The following is a 19,816-nucleotide window of genomic DNA, read 5'->3' as shown; positions in this document are numbered from 1 at the left end:
TTATTTTTTTTTTTTTTCACTTAATCAATCCACTCTGGTGGACTTGTTTGATAATTATATAAGCCGTCGTCAGAATAATATTTAAATGCGTGTAAATATAGCGATAATTCACGTTTGGGAGGATCACACATTATGAGTCCGCCACATTCTTCACAGTATTTATCTTCCTTACCCCTTATTTCTTGAACATCTTTAAATTCTTGCATCAATTCTTCAAATATCTGTTTTCTACCCTCTTCTAAAATTAAATCTTTAGTCCAATCTTCATGATTTAAAAAAAAGTTTAGTCTTTTAGGATATGTGGCTGTGACGGGGTCATAAAATGGATCGCCTACTATCGGATGGCCTATTCTAGACAAATGTATTCTGATTTGGTGGGTTCTGCCAGTTAATGGTTTGCAAATTACAATCGATTGATTTTGTTCGGGAAGATATTTATAAAATTGAAACCAAGTTTCTGCGTTTTTCGGAACACCTAACCCTGCTGGGTATTGCTTTTTGGGATCAATTGAATATATTGGAGTGGTTTTTTTTATAATATCAAAAGTTTTTTCATCCATAAATAGTTTATTAAAGATATCGTCTTGTATCTCTTTTTTTTCAGCGTTATTATGAGCCATTTCTATAAGTGGTTTACCTGGGAACCTCCCTCTGACTCTAGCAAAGTATATTTTATTCATATTGCGAGCACGTATTCTTTGTTGAATTTTATTGGCTATTTTGCCATTTTTGCCCAATATTAATAATCCTGAAGTAATTTTATCTAATCTATAGCATGGACAGAATTCGATACCAACTTCATTGTAAAGCAACTGTACCAAAGTATTTTGATAAAAATTTGAAGTTGGATGAATTGGAATTCCACTTGGTTTATTAATTACCAAAATTTCCTCATCTTCATAAACCACTTCAATTCCGCATATTAACTTTTTCTGGTCATGTTCATTGTTGGTTGTTAGTTCTTCACGACACCATTGAAGAATAGGTGGCTCGTGTTTGTGTAAGACACTCAATAATATGTCTTTATTTTCAACTGTGGTAGCTAATAATTGTTCGAAACCTAATTTTTCGTAACTAGGGTCATTTTCTATACCACTGCTTTTATAATTAGTTGTTTTAGTAATATAATCCTTATTTTTGGGCCTAAGTAATGTGAAATTTCCTTTTTTGATACTTTCTAAATGTTGTTCTTTTGTATTATATTTAAATTCATCAGTTAATATTTGCAGCAAGGTTTTGCCAAACCATCTACCTTTAACAAATGTTTTTCGAGAATCGTAATAAGGTTTAATTTTTCTCAGCCCGTTGTGGAAAATAACTTCAAATGAAGATGTAGCCGGAGATGACATTATTTATTAAAAGAATTTATTTTTATTTGTGTGTCTTTGTTCTGATTTAGTAATAAGTTTTAACGGAATACGACTGAATAATACTCATCAGAAAATAGATTTTTTTTTTTGTAAAATGGTATATACTTTTATAAGTTTTTTTTTTTTTTTTTCCATTTTTTTCACTTTTTTTTTCACTTTTTTTTTCACTTTTTTTTTTCACTTTTTTTTTTCACTTTTTTTTTTCTTCTTCTTTCAAGAAAAAAATAATAATAGATAAAATCCAAACATATTCATCATTATAAATAGACAACTAAATATCTACTAAAAAGCAATTCATCAAGCAAATAATAAAAAGAAATAGATGAATCCCAATTGTAATAGAGTCAGAGAGTTTTTCATTAGACCAATAAAAGATAGTATTACTCCCAACGCTGGTAATTCTATTAATGGTAAAAATAAGAAAACCATAAACGAACTAACCAAATATTCACATATCTTTGATCCTCAGCATAAAATAAATGATGAAGTTATGGCAGTTAAAAATCAAAGCACAAGGCATTGTTGTCCAAATAATTTTATTAAATTTAGGAAAACAAATAGCACAAAATCTAAAAACAATGGCACAACTGATATCAAAGGTATCTTAGGTTCAATGCAATTTTTCTTTTATTCATCCAATTATTTATATCGTAAAGAAAGTATAGTTTATCATTGCGATTTTTTCAGATTATTATATATCCCAGATACTCATTTCTTAAGTTTGTTTAAAAAAAGTACACCATCTTTCCACGTAACTCAAATCGGAGAAGTATATTATAATGGTAATTTGGTAGGAACTCAATATGCTGAAAGCCCAGTGATACGGAATGTTACATCTGTTTCTCCATCTTTGGTCAATCCATCTGTCGTTAGTAAAAATACTGAACAATTTGAGAAAGATGCAACTCTAGATAAGGTAAAGAGGGGGGGAAAGTCAAATAATATAAAGCATAACGTTAAGATAAATCATAAAATGCTAGGTAATAAGGAATTGGATTTACTAGTAATGAAAAGGGGATTAAATATTCCAAGAAATTATTTGTACTTAAGAAAAATGGTTAAACGTAAAATTAAAAATACATTTCTTAAAAAATGGACCGAATTAAATGGATACAAAGCTATTGAAGAGCAGGAGAAATTTCAAACTTGTATTGATAGAATAAAACAGATAGAAATTTTATTGAAATGTAACGATAATAATAAAAAGAAGAAGTCAGTTAACAGCACAGAAGAATTTCTTCGTCGAAACGTTTTAGAAACGGAAAAAAATGATTTGCTCAAAGTATTAAAGGATAATTGTAAATATATAGATAATTTGGGTAGAACTAAAAGAGGTGTAGCGAAAAATGGGATTTATATGTTTCAAATTTTAATTTTCCCGGATGATAGAACTATTGATGAATTCAAAGTTCATGTAAACAAAAGTGTCCAAATTGTAAGCGAAAAAGATTGGTACAAGCAAATAGATTTTTGGGTTAATATTGTAAATAACAAAGTGAATATAAACACTTTAAATGGAATTTTAAAAAAAGAAGGTTTAATGTATAAAGTATATGAAAAATAGGTTAATAATAATTATGTATTATATAATTTGCAAATGATTACAATGGAAATGAAAAAGTTTTCTTTTTTTTTTTTTTATTTTAGTGTATATATAACATATATATATATATATGTGTGTGTGTGTGTGTTATATGTATATTTAGCATTAGTTGAAGTTGGTGGTTATAATTCGGCAATAAGGTTATGATTTGTGTAATTATAATTTATATCTTTTTTTGGTATTAATTGCATGTATGGTATTAAAAAGAGTCATTGGATCAATTAAAAAAAAATGGATAATAGTTAGCAATTAGTACACTATAATATAAGGGTCTATACACTGGATGTCGAAATGGGATTCTTATTTCCTTTTACCTTTGCCACCTTTACCTAATTGTGCTTCCTCTTCGGCCAGCAAACGATCTCTTTCTTGTTTCTTAGCCAATTTTTCAGTTAATTTATTTTGTTCTTCTATTTTTTTCTTGTTTGGCTTACGAGAACCTTCTTCCCATTTGGCAGCTTCAGCAGCAGCTTCTTTTTCTTTTTCAGCTCTCACTTTAGCTCTGGCCTGGTCAGCTTTTCTAGCCAGACCAGCAGCCTTTTTAGCAGCAGATTCACTAAATCTTTTACCCATAGTTCTTGTAATATTTTGATTGTTGTTTATTTCTGAATAAGAGAGTGAGAAGACGCAATTATCTTTAAGTGTTAATAATGGTTAAATATCGTCATCGACAGCAAATTAAGTTTAATTTTTTCTATAATTTTTTTTCTATTTTATTTTATTTTTTTCGTTTCTTTAAACCGATAATAATTCAGATAACGTAATGTCCGATATTATTTCGGATTTAGATAACAAATTAATAAAAAAAAAAACGTGCACAATAACCCTAATATAGGACAACGTTTTTGTTTTCTATTTTATTTTATTTTATTTATTGTGTATTTTCTTTTTTTATTTTTTCTTTTTTTAACATCGTTTAAATTGTTTGCTTTAATTATTGTCATTCTCATAACAAAAGGACAAAGTTAAAAGAACAAAGTCAAAAGAACAAAGTTAAAAGAATCAACATCCTGCACTATTTCACTATAAGAAAGCATATTTTATAGCTTAATATTTAATAAAAAAAAAAAAAAAAAAAATAACTTGTATATCTATATATAATAGATTCTTTTCTCCTCTTTTTTTTTTCCCTTTCTATTTGTTTTAAATCCTATCGGTATATACTAATTTTGATTAAAAAACAAAAGTCTAATAATAATATAGAAAAAAAGAAACCATGAAACTAAAAGAAGATAATCCCACCACAAAATCTGCAACGATTGACAATACTCAAAGTGCAACAAACGGTAGTTCTACAGACCCACAAGAAAAGCATAAATATAAGAAAGAAAAGCATATAACTCACAGGCATAGTAGAAATAAGAGCACCAAAATAAGGAAACCTCCGCGGTTAATTATTAAAGCAAATGTTATAAAAGGAATTAACATTACAATTAATAACTCGGGTTGTAATCCAATGTGCTGCTTATTTTACAATGGGAAAGTCCTTACTACGAGCACCTTTAAAAACACTTCCGATCCCATTTGGGATACTCAATTCAAAATTAAACTACCCGTTCTGCCAGAGAGCGATACTTTGAGATTTCTGATTTTTGATAAATTAAGTTCAAACAATAGTGCCACCACTACTAGCATTACTAATAATTATAATAATAAAAATAACAACAATAATGGTGCCGTTGATGGAGATACCGCCAATAGTAATATTGGAAGTAATCTTGTTCCACCCAATGTAAATGGCACAAGGAGACATAGAACAAACAGCACAGCAAGTCTAAACAGTATTTCTTCCAATTCTAGATCACCTTTTAATCCATATACGCATAACAACAGCAATAATTCTTTGGATTATTATCATCACCATTTAAAAACCAACAATAATGGTCATGCTGCTAAATTTGACAGCGAGTTAAATTCAATATATAAAAATAGAAATTTAATTTTATTAGGAGAAGTAAAAATATCTATAAGACAATTATTTGAAAATGTAAAGTCTGCTGACAATAAAAAACATATTTTTTCCAGGAGGAAAGCAATGGTTGATCCAAAATTTTACAATTTATTAATTCATTACAGAGTGCCTGAGCTTATTAACCTCAATACGTGTGATATTAATAATCCTAGTGTCCCTACCTCAACCTTTGTTACCAAGAGTGTTGAAACTGGTGGGAAATTGGCCTTATCCTTTCAATTAAGTTCATCTGATAAATCTCAAGACTTGGGTTCCCTGTTTGAAAATTGGAAAAATTCATTGACAGATTCCTTAAAACAACAGAATGACTTCAAGAGGCAAACCTTATTGTTAAATTTAGAGTCACGTGATGATCACCTTTTAACTTCAGATTCAAATAATAAAGAAACTACATTTGCTGCTATTAACGGTGAATATGATGATGATTTGAGAAGGGATGCTTCATTTTATGATGATGCTCCGTCGTTGATATCTATATCTTCTTCTGTATCTGCTGTGTTGTCTAACGCGTCGTCCTTGGCTCCCGTCCAAGATATTCTCCTGAAAAACAACAACAACAAGAATTATTCTAATAAGGATAATGACAACGATAATTCATCTGATTGTGGTGTTACCACAGATGTTATTGAAAACCTTTCTGATTTTAAGCAGTTTGTTGTATCTTCGAATAACGAAAGATTAAATCGAGTCGAAGCGTCGAATTATTCAAGCGCTACTGATGATTTTTTGTCTGATCAAACGATGGAAGAAAATGTTAACAACCATAACACTAATGCTAATAATAATAATAATAATAATAATAATGTGTTGTTAAAGGAAAGATCTTTAACGGACATAGTTTTAGGTTTGAATGAATATCAAATGGATACACCCACAGCACCTAATTTACTTTCCAAAAATAGCTCTTCCTTTACTACAAATAGTAAAGTTGAAAATAATGCCGCTTTACCGTCGTTACATTTAACAATGTCTGATACAGGAAATAACCAAGGTGCAGTGGCTGAAAGTACCATTTCTAATAATATCATAAAGAAAATTTCATCGTTATATTCTTTGGATCAAGGCTATATAGAGGAAAATGAATCCGAAGAAGAAAAAGAAGAGTATGTAGAAGACGATGAGGCATCTGCTAATAATAATCCTATTCTAACGAAAAGATCTAAAAGAAGAAAGCATATAAGAACTACGTATAATCAATGGAATATTTCTAAAAAAAATCATGCATTGGGTGTTGTCCTTTTGGATGTCGTTCAAATCACTGGATTACCCTCATTGCAAAATATGAAAAAAATTAAATTTAAAAAAACTTATACGATGGACCCCTTTGTTATTGTTACTTTCGGTAGAAGAGTCTTCAAGACCTCGTGGAAAAGACACTCTTTGAATCCTGTCTTCAATGAACGAATAGTTTTTGAAATGTACCCTGAAGAAAAAAATTTTAAATTTCATTTTAATGTTGTAGATAAGGATTCTTTTTCTTCGCACGATAAAATTGCACAAGGTGATATATTATGGGAAGATTTGAATTCAAAGAACAAAAATATTGAAATCCCTTTAATATTAGAGGATAGCTGTGTTTTAGCACCTGGTAAAAATTCAGTGAATGAGGTACCTAAGTTGCATTTAAAGTATAAATTTTTGAAATATAACGATTTAAAAACAATATTTTGGGAAAATGTTTTTCGGCTGATTCTAGTTAATGGCACAGATGATAGCATCAGTAACGAGGATCAGAGCAATGGCAATATTACCAGTACAAGCAAGGCTTCCTTTGATATTATAGAGTTGACGTTATTATTGGAGAAATTGGGTGATTTTTCTCCACAGGAAATTGATCACTTTTTTCAGCTGAATGGTAAGTCTGCATGGACTTTTGAAAAGCTAACACGGGAGGAACTAATTTTTACACTTGTTAATCATTCATGTGAATCAAATTTTAGGAAATTTAATAGATGTTTATTTTGCCATGAAAAGTGTTTAAAAATTAGCACCAACATAAGGAATTCAAAGTTAATTACAGAAAATGATTTAATTACGCATATGGCTAGGTGTCCTGCAATTATAGCTTTATCAAACTTCAATTTATCCTTTACTTCGTTGCCGAAGACAACTGGTGAAAAAAATAATGAGACCCTTGATAATATTAATCTTGAGTATAATAATAATAATAATAATAATAATAACGATGATGATGATGAGGTTTTAACTTTTGGTAATAATGATCGTGAACATTATCATTATAAATACGTCAATAATAATGTTGATAATAGTGTTGATAAAAATAATGATACTAATGTTAAAAATAAAAATGATGATATCACGGCTAAAAATCTTGTTTCCCCACGTGTGAATACAAATCATAATCTGCTTAACGTTGATTATACCGACTATAATCCTAATGAATATATTAAAAATTTAAAATTGTTAAAACCAAGTTTTGTATCATCAAGTTTCGCTTCTAAAAAATGGGTTTCAAGGGTATTGATTAAAATGACTTATGGCAAATATGCATTAGGGTCAAATAATGCAAACATTTTAGTTCAAGATAGAGATACCGGAATTGTTATCGAGGAAAAAATTAGTGCACATGTTAAATTAGGAATAAGAATTCTATATAATAAAAACAATAGCAGCACCACAAGTTCAAAAAAATTCAAAACATTATTGAAAAACTTAACTATTAAACAGGGTAAAAAATTTGATGATCCTGCTTCTACAAAATACATTGATTCTTTTATTCAGTTTCATTCTTTGGATTTAAGTGAATGTAAAGAAACTAGTTTTAAAACATTCAATGAGTTTTTTTATAGGAAGTTGAAACCGGGAGCCAGATTGCCGGAAGTTGGAGATCCAAGAATTTTGATATCACCAGCAGACTCCAGATGTACTGTTTTTAACACTATTTCGAAAAGCAAGGAAATATGGATTAAGGGAAGGAATTTTACCCTAGAAAATTTAACTAATGGTTTAATAAATAAGTTGTATCAATCTAAAAATTGTTCAGGCAAAAATACTAATGTAGACAGAGAGTACAGTATCGGTATATTTAGGTTAGCACCACAAGATTACCATAGATTCCATTGCCCATGTGATGGTAGAATTGGTAAACCGAAATATATTAAGGGTGAATATTATACAGTCAATCCAATGGCCGTTAGGACCGAGTTAGATGTTTTTGGTGAGAATGTTAGATGTATTATTCCGATAGAATCACCCGAATTTGGCACGCTTTTATATATTCCAGTGGGTGCAATGATGGTAGGATCTATTAAGTTGACTTGTAAAGAAGGTGACGAGATCAAGAGAGGTACCGAATTGGGTTATTTTAAATTTGGCGGATCAACGGTATTGGTTGTAATTCCCAAGAGAAAAGTTATCTTTGATAGTGACTTGGTGAAGAATTCTATTGATTCTATTGAAACACTTGTGAAAGTTGGGATGAGCGTTGGTCATACGCCCGGTGTAAAAGAGTTCAAGAGAGAAAGGAGAAAGGTGGATAGTGTTGAAGAAATGGAGAAGATTAGAAGGTCTATTAGTGTTGTTCTGGAAGATAATATTACTGATCCATCTTCCTCGGCACTTTTATCAAAGAATTTAACAACACAGGCCACATCTGAAAATGAATCGGCAAAATCTTCGTCTTCTTCCTTAAAAAAGTTGTTCAAAGGCGGCAAAAGCTCTAGAGTCTCCACCAATAAAAATAAAACTGACAACAATACCGTAAATGATTCAAACAATGGGGGGGAGGATAAGACTGTACGAAAATCTGTTTTTGGTGGTACATGGGAATATTTAACACTTACAGAACAAATAGATCAAGACATCAAAAACTTAGCTGATGGAGATCCGGATTTACTCTTGACATGTCTGCAAGAGGAGGAGACCGCATGCAAAGCTATTACTTTGAATAAATAACTATGTAATGAAGCGTTATAATATGTAAAGGAGAAAAAAAAAAAAAAAAAAAAAAAAAAAAAAAAAAAAAAAAAAAAAAAAAAATTAGCAAATGTTATTCCCATATATAAAATATGTGGTTGACTGAAAAAAAACAATACTAAAAAGTATTAATAATAATCTTCCCCGCCAGGAGTCGAACCTGGAATCTTCTGGTTTCAGAAGTGACTATATTCGTAGCCAGACGCCGTGACCATTGGGCCACGAGGAACAAGATTATTGTAGTTACTCTAGATGTAACTCATCATTAGTCGTAGTAATTATGGTAATTCTGTTTTTTATTCTTTTTAGATCTTTACATATAATAAAGATTATTTAAAACTATAAAGCAATCATGTAGAATATCTTTCCCTGATATTCTTACCTTTTATTCTTTTCTCAACCATTCTCGATCTGATTCTTAGTTCATGGTTGGTTCTGGTTATCCGCGGCTACACTGTATTACTAATCATAATTGTCATTTGTGTCTCATATTACGATAAGTGAGGTTATAAAGTATGATGGTTTTGTTCATAGTTTTATACAGAATGAAAAAAATACTGACAGATTAGAAGGCTTTCGTGATAGACGATAACGAAATGCAATAAATTGTCCAGCAGCATTTACGTCTTGTACTTATGAAGTATTCTTCACCATGAAAAGTATTATTTCTGTGATTTTGGTAAAAGTAACATTTCATGTTAATGGATGTTCAATACAAGTTGCCAAGACGGATAGATTCTTATTGGGGACCTCAAACTTTCTTAGTTATGAGGGGTATTTATGCTTATTATATGGATCTGTGTTTAATTAGTATCAACTTAACCGATAGTAATCAGCATTGATTGAAGAACTGCTGTGATACACATAACCTTGCCATTGTTGGTTACGTTGCCCTTGCCAAAAAAGTAAAAAAGTGTTTTGATATTTGCGTTGCTCTTTATTCGAGGATTACAAAGACAGACACGTCAAAAATTGATTTTTATAGAAATTGAAACTTTTTTTTTTTTTTTTTTTTTTTCCTTTTCTTTTTTTTTTTTTGTAATTTCTATAATATATAATATATTTCTGCGTAACAACTTTCCCAACTAACGGGAAAAAATAAAATAAAAAAATAAAAAAATACATATGTTATATATCAATTGCTAAAAACAGATTAATTCCCTTTCACGCAATATTGTAGCCTTAATGAAAAAAAGAAAATACCATTGGGTTAAATACGATAATTAAGCACCGATAGATATACATAGACACATAGCCTAAATATATTGAAAATGAAAGATTTATTAGAAAAATATAATAAACAACGAGCAGCTGCCACAATAGCACTCAACCAAATACCGAGAGCGAAAATCGATGTGAAATATAGTGATGAATTTAGCTTACCCTTTTCTTCAAGAGTATATAATAAACAGTACTGTAAAATGTATCAAGATAGACTTAATATTCTGAGGGGAAAAACTTTAAATAATTGCAATAAGAAATGGGCCTCAAAATATAGACAAGTTAACAAAGTTTTGGACATTTCGTTTGGTGAAATCTGTTGGTGTATTGGCTCTGTATATTGCGAAATGAAATTCAAACCTAATATTTTGGAAGATGTGATTAATGACACTTATGGTGCACCAGCTTTAGTCACAAAGTATTCGGATTCAGAAACCGATGAAATTATGTTAGAAGATGAAAGCGGTAGAGTCTTGTTAAGTGGCGATCTGATTAGCAATGAAAAAAATAATGAGTTATTCATCACTGGTGTAGTTATCGGAGTATTGGGACAAGAAACTGTGGATGGGTCCTTTGAAGTTTTAGAGATATGTTATCCAGAACCTTTAAATGTTCCGAAATCAATATCTATGGGTAACAATAATGGTAGAGGTACTAAAGTTGCCATTGTTAGCGGATTAAACATAGATAGTGAAAATTTTGACTTTAAAAGGTTAAATCAATTACAAGAGTATTTGATTGGTGACTTGATCACTAATTCTGAAATCGGCCGGCTAATAATTGCAGGTAATTCGATCTCTAAAGCAAAGTCGCCTGAAGACTTTAATAATGATATTTCAAATAAATTAACAATTTTCGAAAAGTTTTTAACTAATGTTTGTAAATCAATACCCATTGATCTGATGCCTGGTTTCAATGATCCAAGCGACAAGAGTTGGCCACAACAGCCAATTAATAAAGCGATTTTCAGTAATAGCTCTGAAGTGTATTTTAATAGTGAAATGATTGTAAACGTGACAAACCCATGTTTATTGTATTACAACGGGGTTAAATTTTTGGGTACCAGCGGTGAAAATGTTAATGATATTTTCAAATATCATATAAAAAAAAATATAGAGCGAATAAATGTGCTTGAAGCAACATTGAAATGGCAAGATATCGCTCCAACTGCACCAGACACTTTATGGTCTTACCCTTACGAAGATAATAATCCATTTTTGTTTAAATCTGAATGGCCAAAGGTTTATTTTGTGGGGAACCAGCCGAGATTTATGTTCAGCAAAATTAATCTAAGCAGTGACCCAAATAATAAAGATAATGAAATTACCTGTATCTGTGTTCCTGAATTTAGTTCTACAGGAGAAATAGTTATTTTAGATTTAGATACTAAAGACGTTGAAACAGTTAACTTTGATTGAAAAAAAAAAAAAAAAAAAGTCAATCCGTCTATATTTATATTGGTAGTTGTAGTAATACTTATTTACTTGATATTTAACTATAAACATGATGTATATATACAGGAAACAATTATAAGTTTCATAAATGTTTTTCCCTTATTGGGATTCTAGTGATTGGCATGGCACCCTTTTTATTACAAGCAACACCATAATTATCATCTTTACCCAATGCTGCATATTCCAAACCCCTTCTTTCTGGAGACACCTTAATTCTATCTAAAAATTGAGCAGACAGTTGAGGAATAACAGGTTGTGATAATATAGATAAAATTCTACTAACTTCTACAGCTAAGTAAATAATTAGATCTTGCTTATCTTGATTATCTTTACATTTCCATGGCTCAGTTGTTTGTATAAACGTGTTTGTATCATTCAATATAGACCATAATAATTTTAAAGCTTGTTGCATGTTAAAATTGGTTATATAATTATCCATTAGTGCTGGCAATACTTCAAGGTCGTTTAGTAATTTTGTATAGGTTGGAGCCAAATCTTTTTCTAGATATCTTGAACAAAGTTCCAAAAAAATACTACTATTATTGTCAGTATTTCCAGAAAACTTCCCAACAGCTCTTTTCAGATCAAATTTAGGTGAGCAACAACGAGTAATTAAATTACCCCATTTAGAAACTAGTAGTTCTCTGGTTTGCCACAGTTGGGATTCAATAAAATCACCATCGGCCTCCAAACAGCTGTTTTCTAAAATGTACCATCTGACAGGATCAACACCGTAATAATCAATCATTGCAATTGGATCAACGACATTGCCCAAACTTTTGCTCATTTTAACACCATTGCTTAACCAATGGCCATGAACATATATTTGTTTGGGCAGAGGCAGTCCAGCAGCCATTAAAAAGGCTGGCCAATAAATGGCATGAAATTTAATAATATCTTTCCCAATAACATGAGTAGTATTTTCCCACCATTTGATATTAATTGGGTCACCTTCGTTTTTTGTAAGACTTTGGACACTGCCAATTGAAGTAATGTAGTTACACAAGGCATCAAACCAGACATAAATTTTCTGAGAAGGATCATTCGGAACTTCGATGGCCCAAGTTAGTCTTGCGGCTGGTCTAGAGATTGACAAATCTTGTAACTCTTTAGAGGATTCCAGCTCTTTTAAAATTTGTTCTTTCCTCATTTCAGGTTTGATGAAATCTGGATTTTCAAAACGGATATAATCAATTAACTTGCATTTGAATTCACTCAATTTAAAAAAATAGTTGATTTCAGATTGATAAACAACTTTATTTCTAGATTCAGTGTTGATAAAAGACCTATTTGTGATGTTGTCTTGATCAAACACCTCCGATTTATTCAATGGTATCTCCTTGCCATTTGGCAAAACCTCTACCACTTGCGATTCTGGATAAAAAGTTTCATCACTAATAGAATACCAGCCTTTATGTTGGCCTTTATATATAAACCCTTTGGCAAAGCATTTCTTCCATAATTCAATTACGTTTTGAATATGGTCTGTATCTGTTGTTCTTATAAATCTTGTATAATCAATCCAACCTTTAGAATCCAATTTTTTAAATTCTAAACATAAATTATCAACAAATTTTTGTGGGGTTACATGTGCTTTTAAAGCTGCATTCTGGATTTTCAAGCCATGTTCATCTGTGCCTGTAATAAACTTGGTGTTTACTTGATTAAGTTTACTCCATCTACCTCGAACATCGGAAAGTAAACCTGTATATAAGTGACCTAAATGTGGTTTGGCATTAGGATAAAAGATCGGTGTAGTTATATGAAAAAAGTTTATCTTTTTACCACCAGAACACAATGCGGATGTAAATTTCATTAAGGGAGAGATGATGGATGCTATGGATTTAAGGACTGGGTTGGTTACCGGGCTAATTTTTATGATATTGTTCTTTATTTAAAGCCCTTTTTTTTTCTTATTTTTGTTTTCTAAAAGAATTTTTTGAAAATCGTGAAGGAAAAGAAAAATATATATATATATATATATATATATACATAAACGTTTTTGTTTTAGCCTGAAAAAAAAAAAAAAAAAAAAAAAATCAAAAAAAAAAAACAAATCAAAGCAAAAAAAAAAAATCAAAGTTAAAATGTGGTACAAGTTTATATGTGATTGGGTAAAAATTTAAGAATTGAAGGCTAAGCAGTACATAAAACTTGACATTAAATGGAAAGGTTTGTGGCCTCTGGATTTCAAATCAAGCTTTTTCTTTTATAATATTTCTCTCTCTATGTAGTAAATGAAAATTATAAATATATTGCTCTAGTTTCTATATATAAAGGAGAATAGAGGAGAGAGTGAGGAGAGAAGAGAAGAGAAGGAGGAAAATGGGGTGATATCTATTACACAAATACAGCCATTGATGCAAATACTGTATAAAAGATAAATAAAGGATATGCTACTAGTGCTCTCGCATTATTCAATTGTAAAACTTTCATAAATTTGCCACTACTACTAAAAGTGCACCAGCAAACAGAAATCAAACTAATTATGAGACCCATTATATTATGTAAGGACAAAAAAATGCCTATTCCAGATAAAATACATAGTGGCAAAAATGAATACCCTAAAATGCTTGTAGTTTGTAAAAATTGTAAACCGTTACTGTTGTTGCCCATCAATTTCAAAAGAAAATGCAAAGATAATGAACCAAATAAACCCACGCCGTATATGTACCCGAAATGTAGTTTACCACTCATCAACAAAAAAATACCATAAATTAAAACGAAAAATAGTGGGCCAGTTAAATCAATGGAATTACTATCATTAATTTCAGTTTTTTTCAATAATAAAGCAGACTTCGTATTAGACCAGATATCATGGAAGTTAATACCGAGTTCTTCTAATAGAGGAGGTTCGTAAGAATAACCCCTTGTGGAAAATGCGTTTAACAACCCTGTGGGTAATTGTTCTTCTGGTACAATGTTACCACCAGTGCCAGTACTATTTGGCTGGGCATGGTTAAAGGTGTTCATAGAACCTTGTGGGAAAGAGTACCCAGAAGATGAATTTGGTTGATAAAAGCCATTGTTGTTATAGAAGGACATGGTTGTTTTGTTGAAGTCAGCTTTATGATCCAATGGCAGTGGCAGTTAAGAAAACGAGAAAGTAAATTAAAAACAACAACAAAATCTTTGATTTACAGCTTGTTATAACCGCGTATCGCCTCGCTTTGTTATTGTTTATCCGGGTAAATATTTATATATACATTTTTTTGATTTTTTCAAAGTTTAAAAAAAAATTCGAAAAAATAAAAAAAAATTTAATGCTCTATGCAATTTTTTTTTTTTTTTATCGCTGTAACAACCACTGGCTAAGCTAAGACCAAGGAAAAAGAAAAAAGAGAGATCCAAGAATATACAGGATACCACGTTAGACTAGGTAAAAGCAGCAACAACATAAAAAAAAAAAAATCATGGGTGTTATTGAAAAGATCAAAGCCATCGAGGAAGAGATGGCTCGTACTCAAAAAAACAAGGCCACAGAGCATCATTTGGGTCTACTAAAGGGTAAATTGGCAAGATATAGACAACAGCTTTTGGAAGAAGCTGCCAACAGTAATGGAAGTGGTGGTCCGGGCACTGGGTTCGAAGTAGCGAAAAGTGGAGACGCTCGTGTCTGTTTAATTGGTTATCCTTCTGTCGGTAAATCTAGTTTATTGGGCCAAATAACAGAAACTAAATCAGAAATTGCCCACTATTCCTTTACTACTTTAACATCTGTCCCTGGTGTTTTAAAATATCAAGGAGCTGAAATCCAAATTGTAGATTTGCCAGGTATTATTTATGGGGCTTCCCAGGGGAAGGGACGTGGTAGACAAGTTGTTGCCACTGCTAGGACAGCTGATTTAATCTTGATGGTCTTGGATGCAACAAAGGGTGCGCATCAGAGGGAGAGTTTAGAAAAGGAATTAGAAGCAGTTGGAATTAGGTTAAATAAGGAAAGGCCAAATATTTATTTCAAGAAGAAGGAGACTGGTGGTATCAAGGTTAACTTTTTGTCTCCGCCAAAGGCTAATTTAACGGAAGAAGCTATAAAGTTACTTTTGAAGGATTATCGGATTCATAATGCAGAAGTGTTGGTTAGGGATGACAAATGTACCATAGATGATTTCATTGATATTTTAAATGACAAACATTGCAATTATATAAAATGTCTTTATGCCTATAACAAGATAGATTCTGTATCACTAGAAGAAGTTGATAGATTGGCTCGTCAGCCTAACACAGTGGTTATATCATGTGAACAAAAATTGGGATTAGATGATTTAGTGGATGAAATATGGTATCAATTGAATGTGAGTCGTGTTTATACTAAGAAAAGAGGGTCTAAACCTGATTTCTCAGATCCTTTGGTTGTTAGAAATGACTCTACTATTCAAGATTTATGCCACTCCATCCATAGGGATTTTAAAGATAAGTTTAAGTATGCATTGGTCTGGGGCTCTTCTGCAAAGCATTCTCCTCAAAAATGTGGATTGACACACAAGATACATGATGAAGACGTGCTTACCTTATTTACTAAATGATTTTTTTTTTTTTTTTTGTTACCTGATTTATACATACGTATATATGTATATTATTTTAATTAAATGTCAACTATGTATTACCTACATATATAACACCCCCTAATAACTGGCTTGTTATTATTTTCAATCAACCTTTTTACATAACATGTAAACTTATATTTAGTAGATTTTATTCACATATTTTTAGTTTAAATGTAGTGCTTTCTTTTTCTATCGCATATGATGTGTTTTGATGCTTTTTTTTTTTTTTTTTTTTTTAAGCTTGGATGTACTCTTATATGATTGAATTTTGGGCAGTATTTTGGTATAACCAAATATTACTCCCTTTATGTAAGTAACCAGCACTCCCTGGAACCAAAAGAGGATAGTTATATGCTAACTCATTAAAATCACCATTCTTATCCAATGTTATGGATTTAAAGTACTCGACAATGGTGGAACTCATTTGTAACCACATTGAAGATAAGTCGTTAGTAATGTTTTCTAAACCATAGGCTTCTGGGGGTTTTAACACGGTAAATGTAACAAGGTCTGAAGTAAGTTGTTGATAATCTGAAAGAATAACACCATGACAGAGCAATGATAATGAAGTTACTAATAGGGATTGTAATAGCATTATATATATACATATATATTATTTTTATTTTATTATTCTTATTGTTGCAGTCAATTATCCTTTTTTAGTAATGTAAAGTCAGTTTACTACTATTTGCTCACCATATATTTTTTTTTTTTCAGTAATTTAAACCTTTCATTGTCATGTTGCAGAGGGGATATACTATGAGACAGGGTTAGTAAACAGGTTTGATACTTTATTATTTATATATCAAGACAGATGCAATATTTTGTTGCTTGATCTTTTATATACTTTTTAACTAATTTCATAATTGATTTCTCTTAAATAAATCCTTTCTTTATATATGATTTATTTCCTTTATCTTTTAAGGGAGTCTCTCATTTAAGGGAACGTCTCCCTTAAAGGAGGATCTTCTTTACTATTCAATAGTATTTCCTTTTATGTGACTTTTGCGATTGCTATAATTCGCTTCACAACACGTTCATCAGAAATGGTTGTTTGGCCGAGCGGTCTAAGGCGTCCGATTCAAGTATATATACTTTCGCAGTTAACTATTGTGAACACTCGGATATCGTAAGATGCAAGAGTTCGAATCTCTTAGCAACCAATAAAAATTATTTTTTTTTTTTTGGTCTATGTTATTAAAATATTATGGTAAAAGGAAACACTCCCTTTTTTTTTTTTTTTTTTTTTTTAATTAAATATTTTATTTAATGATGATTTTGATTGTACCCTTAAATGTTACAGCCATCTGCACGTTAGATTAAGCTTATCATAAACTGAAGGTAATTTATCAAAACCGTACCACTTTTCATTGGCCTCGAAATAGAAATAAAATAATAATTAACTTAATATTTTTTTGTTAAAAAAAGAAAAGAAAAGAAAAGAAAAGAAAAGAAGAAAAAAACGCGTAAAAAATAAGCAATACTACTTTGTAAAAACCTTTTTTTTACGCGTTTTTTTTTTTTTTTTTGATAGATAATTCTTGTACGTAGGTTTGTTAGGTAGATAAATACTCTTGTTATTATTTTATAATAAATCGTTTAAAAAGATTCTTTGATTCCCACCCGAAGAAAATAAAAATAAAAAATCAGAATATTTTTCCCTTTTTTTTGTTTTGTTTTGTTTTGTTTTGTTTTATTTTGTTTTGTATCCAATTTATTTTTTCCCAAGCTTCGTATTTTTTTTTACACATATAAAAAGAACGTTTTTTTTGGTTCTGTTTCTTTTTTCTTGTTACTTTCACATCTCCCCTTAACGTTTTTATTAAAATATGCTAACACAGCCTTTTTTTTTTTTTTTTTTTTTTTTTTTCCTACTTCTCTTGTTTATCTCAAAACTTCACAACTTACTAAAATACGACAAACAATAACGAAAGCAATAGTAAATATTGTAATCAAATACTATAGAAATACCAACCCACATATATTAGATAACTATCTCTCATAATGAAAAAACAAACTTCTAGTAAAAATAAGCCAACGGGTACACCAATAATTAAGGAAACACCATCTAAAGTTGCTGCAAATGCACTATCCGACTTAGACCTAAATAAAAGTTCGGAAGCAAAGACCAATCTAAATACTAATTTACAAACAGTCCAAGAAGGTAATCAAGAGGGAGGAGAGAGTAAAAACGAAGCTGTTGCAGCTAGAGAGTTGGCTGAGAGGTTAACTAAAGCTAATGAAGATCACCAAGCGTTTAAGAAGAAACATGCTGTTCATCGTCATAAATTAAAAGACATGGAAAAAGATGAGCCATTATTGGTTGAAAATAAACATCGTTTTGTTATATTTCCAATTCAATATCACGACATCTGGCAGGCTTATAAGAGAGCAGAAGCCTCTTTTTGGACTTCAGAAGAAATTGATTTGTCTAAAGATATACATGATTGGAACGATGTATTGAATGAAAATGAAAGATTTTTCCTTTCTAGGGTTTTGGCATTTTTTGCTGCCAGTGATGGTATTGTTAATGAAAATTTGGTAGAGAATTTTTCTGCTGAAGTTCAAATTCCGGAAGCCAAGTGTTTCTACGGTTTTCAAATCATGATGGAAAATATACATTCTGAAACATACTCTTTGTTAATAGATACTTATATCAAAGACCCCAAGGAATATGATTTTCTATTGAACGCTATTGAGACCATTCCACAGATTAAGGAGAAGGCTGAATGGGCCATCAGATGGATTCAAGACTCTGATGCCTTGTTTGGTGAAAGGTTGGTAGCTTTTGCCGCTGTAGAGGGTGTTTTTTTTAGTGGTTCCTTTGCTGCCATTTTTTGGTTAAAGAAAAAAGGTTTGATGCCAGGGTTAACATTTTCTAATGAGTTGATTTGTAGAGATGAAGGTTTACACACTGATTTTGCTTGTTTGTTGTTTGAGCATTTGAAGAATAAGCCCGACCCAAAAATTGTGGAGAGAATAATTACAGAGGCTGTTGAAATTGAAAAGAGGTATTTTATCGAAGCTATACCTGTTGCTTTGCTAGGTATGAATGCCGATTTGATGAATCAATATGTTGAATTTGTTGCTGATAGACTATTGGTTGCCTTAGGTAATGAGAAATACTTTAAAGTTACCAATCCATTCGACTTTATGGAAAATATATCTTTGGCTGGTAAGACCAATTTCTTTGAAAAGAGAGTTTCCGATTATCAAAAAGCTGGTGTCATGGCTAAAAGTAATAAATCCGAACCAGATACTGGTGCATTCAATTTTGATGAAGATTTCTAAAAAAAAAAAAACTTTGTTGTCTTTTTTACATTATATATTTATTTATTAACCTTATATAAACACATGTATTTAAGTTTTTTTTTTTTTTTTTTGTCACTTGCCTTTTTTCCCTTATCACTACAGTTTGTTGGTTTTTACTTAGGATTATAGTACAAATTGTGTTTTTCGAGGCGTGTGAAAAAAAATTTTTTTCTTTCTTTTTTTTTTTTTTTTTAATAAATGTTTTATAACAAGAAATTCAATTTAGAGATTCAAGTTTTAATTTTTTTTTTTTTATTAGTGTGATGAGCCTTTTTTTTTTTTTTTTTTGTTTTTTTTAAACTAGTAATATTTAAAACTTTAAGAATTGAGCAACTTTTAAAGTTTGACAATTTTCTAGGATTCAAAAGTAAACAAAAACAAGTTCTCTAAATATAAACGGA

At 30.6% G+C, this 19,816-nt stretch overlaps 10 protein-coding genes and 2 non-coding genes across 12 annotated transcripts; 6 read left to right on the top strand and 6 right to left on the bottom strand.

Moving 5' to 3' along the window:
• Positions 1–20: 20 nt before the first annotated feature.
• PUS6 (pseudouridine synthase PUS6) lies at positions 21–1,349 on the bottom strand (the record flags this gene model as incomplete). The annotated part of the gene is made up of 1 exon (XM_046079564.1): positions 21–1,349. The coding sequence occupies one exon, from the start codon at positions 1,347–1,349 to the stop codon at positions 21–23; it is 1,329 nt and encodes a 442-aa protein (XP_045933040.1).
• A 343-nt stretch (positions 1,350–1,692) lies between these two features.
• On the top strand, positions 1,693–2,934 carry PET130 (Pet130p; the record flags this gene model as incomplete). Its single annotated transcript, XM_046079563.1, has 1 exon — positions 1,693–2,934. The coding sequence occupies one exon, from the start codon at positions 1,693–1,695 to the stop codon at positions 2,932–2,934; it is 1,242 nt and encodes a 413-aa protein (XP_045933039.1).
• Positions 2,935–3,273: 339 nt separating this feature from the next.
• LSO2 (Lso2p) lies at positions 3,274–3,546 on the bottom strand (the record flags this gene model as incomplete). Its single annotated transcript, XM_046077005.1, has 1 exon — positions 3,274–3,546. One exon carries the CDS (start codon positions 3,544–3,546, stop codon positions 3,274–3,276), a length of 273 nt encoding a protein of 90 aa, XP_045933038.1.
• A 643-nt stretch (positions 3,547–4,189) lies between these two features.
• Positions 4,190–8,860, top strand: PSD2 (phosphatidylserine decarboxylase 2; the record flags this gene model as incomplete). Its single annotated transcript, XM_046079562.1, has 1 exon — positions 4,190–8,860. One exon carries the CDS (start codon positions 4,190–4,192, stop codon positions 8,858–8,860), a length of 4,671 nt encoding a protein of 1,556 aa, XP_045933037.1.
• A 160-nt stretch (positions 8,861–9,020) lies between these two features.
• On the bottom strand, positions 9,021–9,110 carry SCDLUD_004529. Its single transcript is given in 2 exon segments — positions 9,021–9,057; positions 9,073–9,110. It is a non-coding gene; the product is annotated as a tRNA-Arg (tRNA).
• Positions 9,111–10,152: 1,042 nt separating this feature from the next.
• On the top strand, positions 10,153–11,520 carry POL31 (DNA-directed DNA polymerase delta subunit POL31; the record flags this gene model as incomplete). The annotated part of the gene is made up of 1 exon (XM_046079561.1): positions 10,153–11,520. One exon carries the CDS (start codon positions 10,153–10,155, stop codon positions 11,518–11,520), a length of 1,368 nt encoding a protein of 455 aa, XP_045933036.1.
• Positions 11,521–11,638: 118 nt separating this feature from the next.
• On the bottom strand, positions 11,639–13,372 carry MSM1 (methionine--tRNA ligase MSM1; the record flags this gene model as incomplete). The annotated part of the gene is made up of 1 exon (XM_046079560.1): positions 11,639–13,372. The coding sequence occupies one exon, from the start codon at positions 13,370–13,372 to the stop codon at positions 11,639–11,641; it is 1,734 nt and encodes a 577-aa protein (XP_045933035.1).
• A 524-nt stretch (positions 13,373–13,896) lies between these two features.
• YIP1 (transporter YIP1) lies at positions 13,897–14,601 on the bottom strand (the record flags this gene model as incomplete). Its single annotated transcript, XM_046079559.1, has 1 exon — positions 13,897–14,601. The coding sequence occupies one exon, from the start codon at positions 14,599–14,601 to the stop codon at positions 13,897–13,899; it is 705 nt and encodes a 234-aa protein (XP_045933034.1).
• Positions 14,602–14,969: 368 nt separating this feature from the next.
• RBG2 (Rbg2p) lies at positions 14,970–16,082 on the top strand (the record flags this gene model as incomplete). The annotated part of the gene is made up of 1 exon (XM_046079558.1): positions 14,970–16,082. The coding sequence occupies one exon, from the start codon at positions 14,970–14,972 to the stop codon at positions 16,080–16,082; it is 1,113 nt and encodes a 370-aa protein (XP_045933033.1).
• A 274-nt stretch (positions 16,083–16,356) lies between these two features.
• On the bottom strand, positions 16,357–16,698 carry SCDLUD_004524 (uncharacterized protein; the record flags this gene model as incomplete). Its single annotated transcript, XM_046076784.1, has 1 exon — positions 16,357–16,698. The coding sequence occupies one exon, from the start codon at positions 16,696–16,698 to the stop codon at positions 16,357–16,359; it is 342 nt and encodes a 113-aa protein (XP_045933032.1).
• A 453-nt stretch (positions 16,699–17,151) lies between these two features.
• Positions 17,152–17,266, top strand: SCDLUD_004523. Its single transcript has 2 exons — positions 17,152–17,190; positions 17,222–17,266. It is a non-coding gene; the product is annotated as a tRNA-Leu (tRNA).
• An 841-nt stretch (positions 17,267–18,107) lies between these two features.
• RNR4 (ribonucleotide-diphosphate reductase subunit RNR4) lies at positions 18,108–19,394 on the top strand (the record flags this gene model as incomplete). Its single annotated transcript, XM_046079557.1, has 1 exon — positions 18,108–19,394. The coding sequence occupies one exon, from the start codon at positions 18,108–18,110 to the stop codon at positions 19,392–19,394; it is 1,287 nt and encodes a 428-aa protein (XP_045933031.1).
• Positions 19,395–19,816: the final 422 nt, after the last annotated feature.

The sequence above is a fragment of the Saccharomycodes ludwigii genome, chromosome VI, assembly GCF_020623625.1.
Source record: "Saccharomycodes ludwigii strain NBRC 1722 chromosome VI, whole genome shotgun sequence".
In the NCBI taxonomy this organism is placed as follows: domain Eukaryota; kingdom Fungi; phylum Ascomycota; class Saccharomycetes; order Saccharomycodales; family Saccharomycodaceae; genus Saccharomycodes; species Saccharomycodes ludwigii.
Note: the sequence above shows the minus strand (reverse complement) of the source record. Positions and strands in the feature narration are given on the sequence as shown.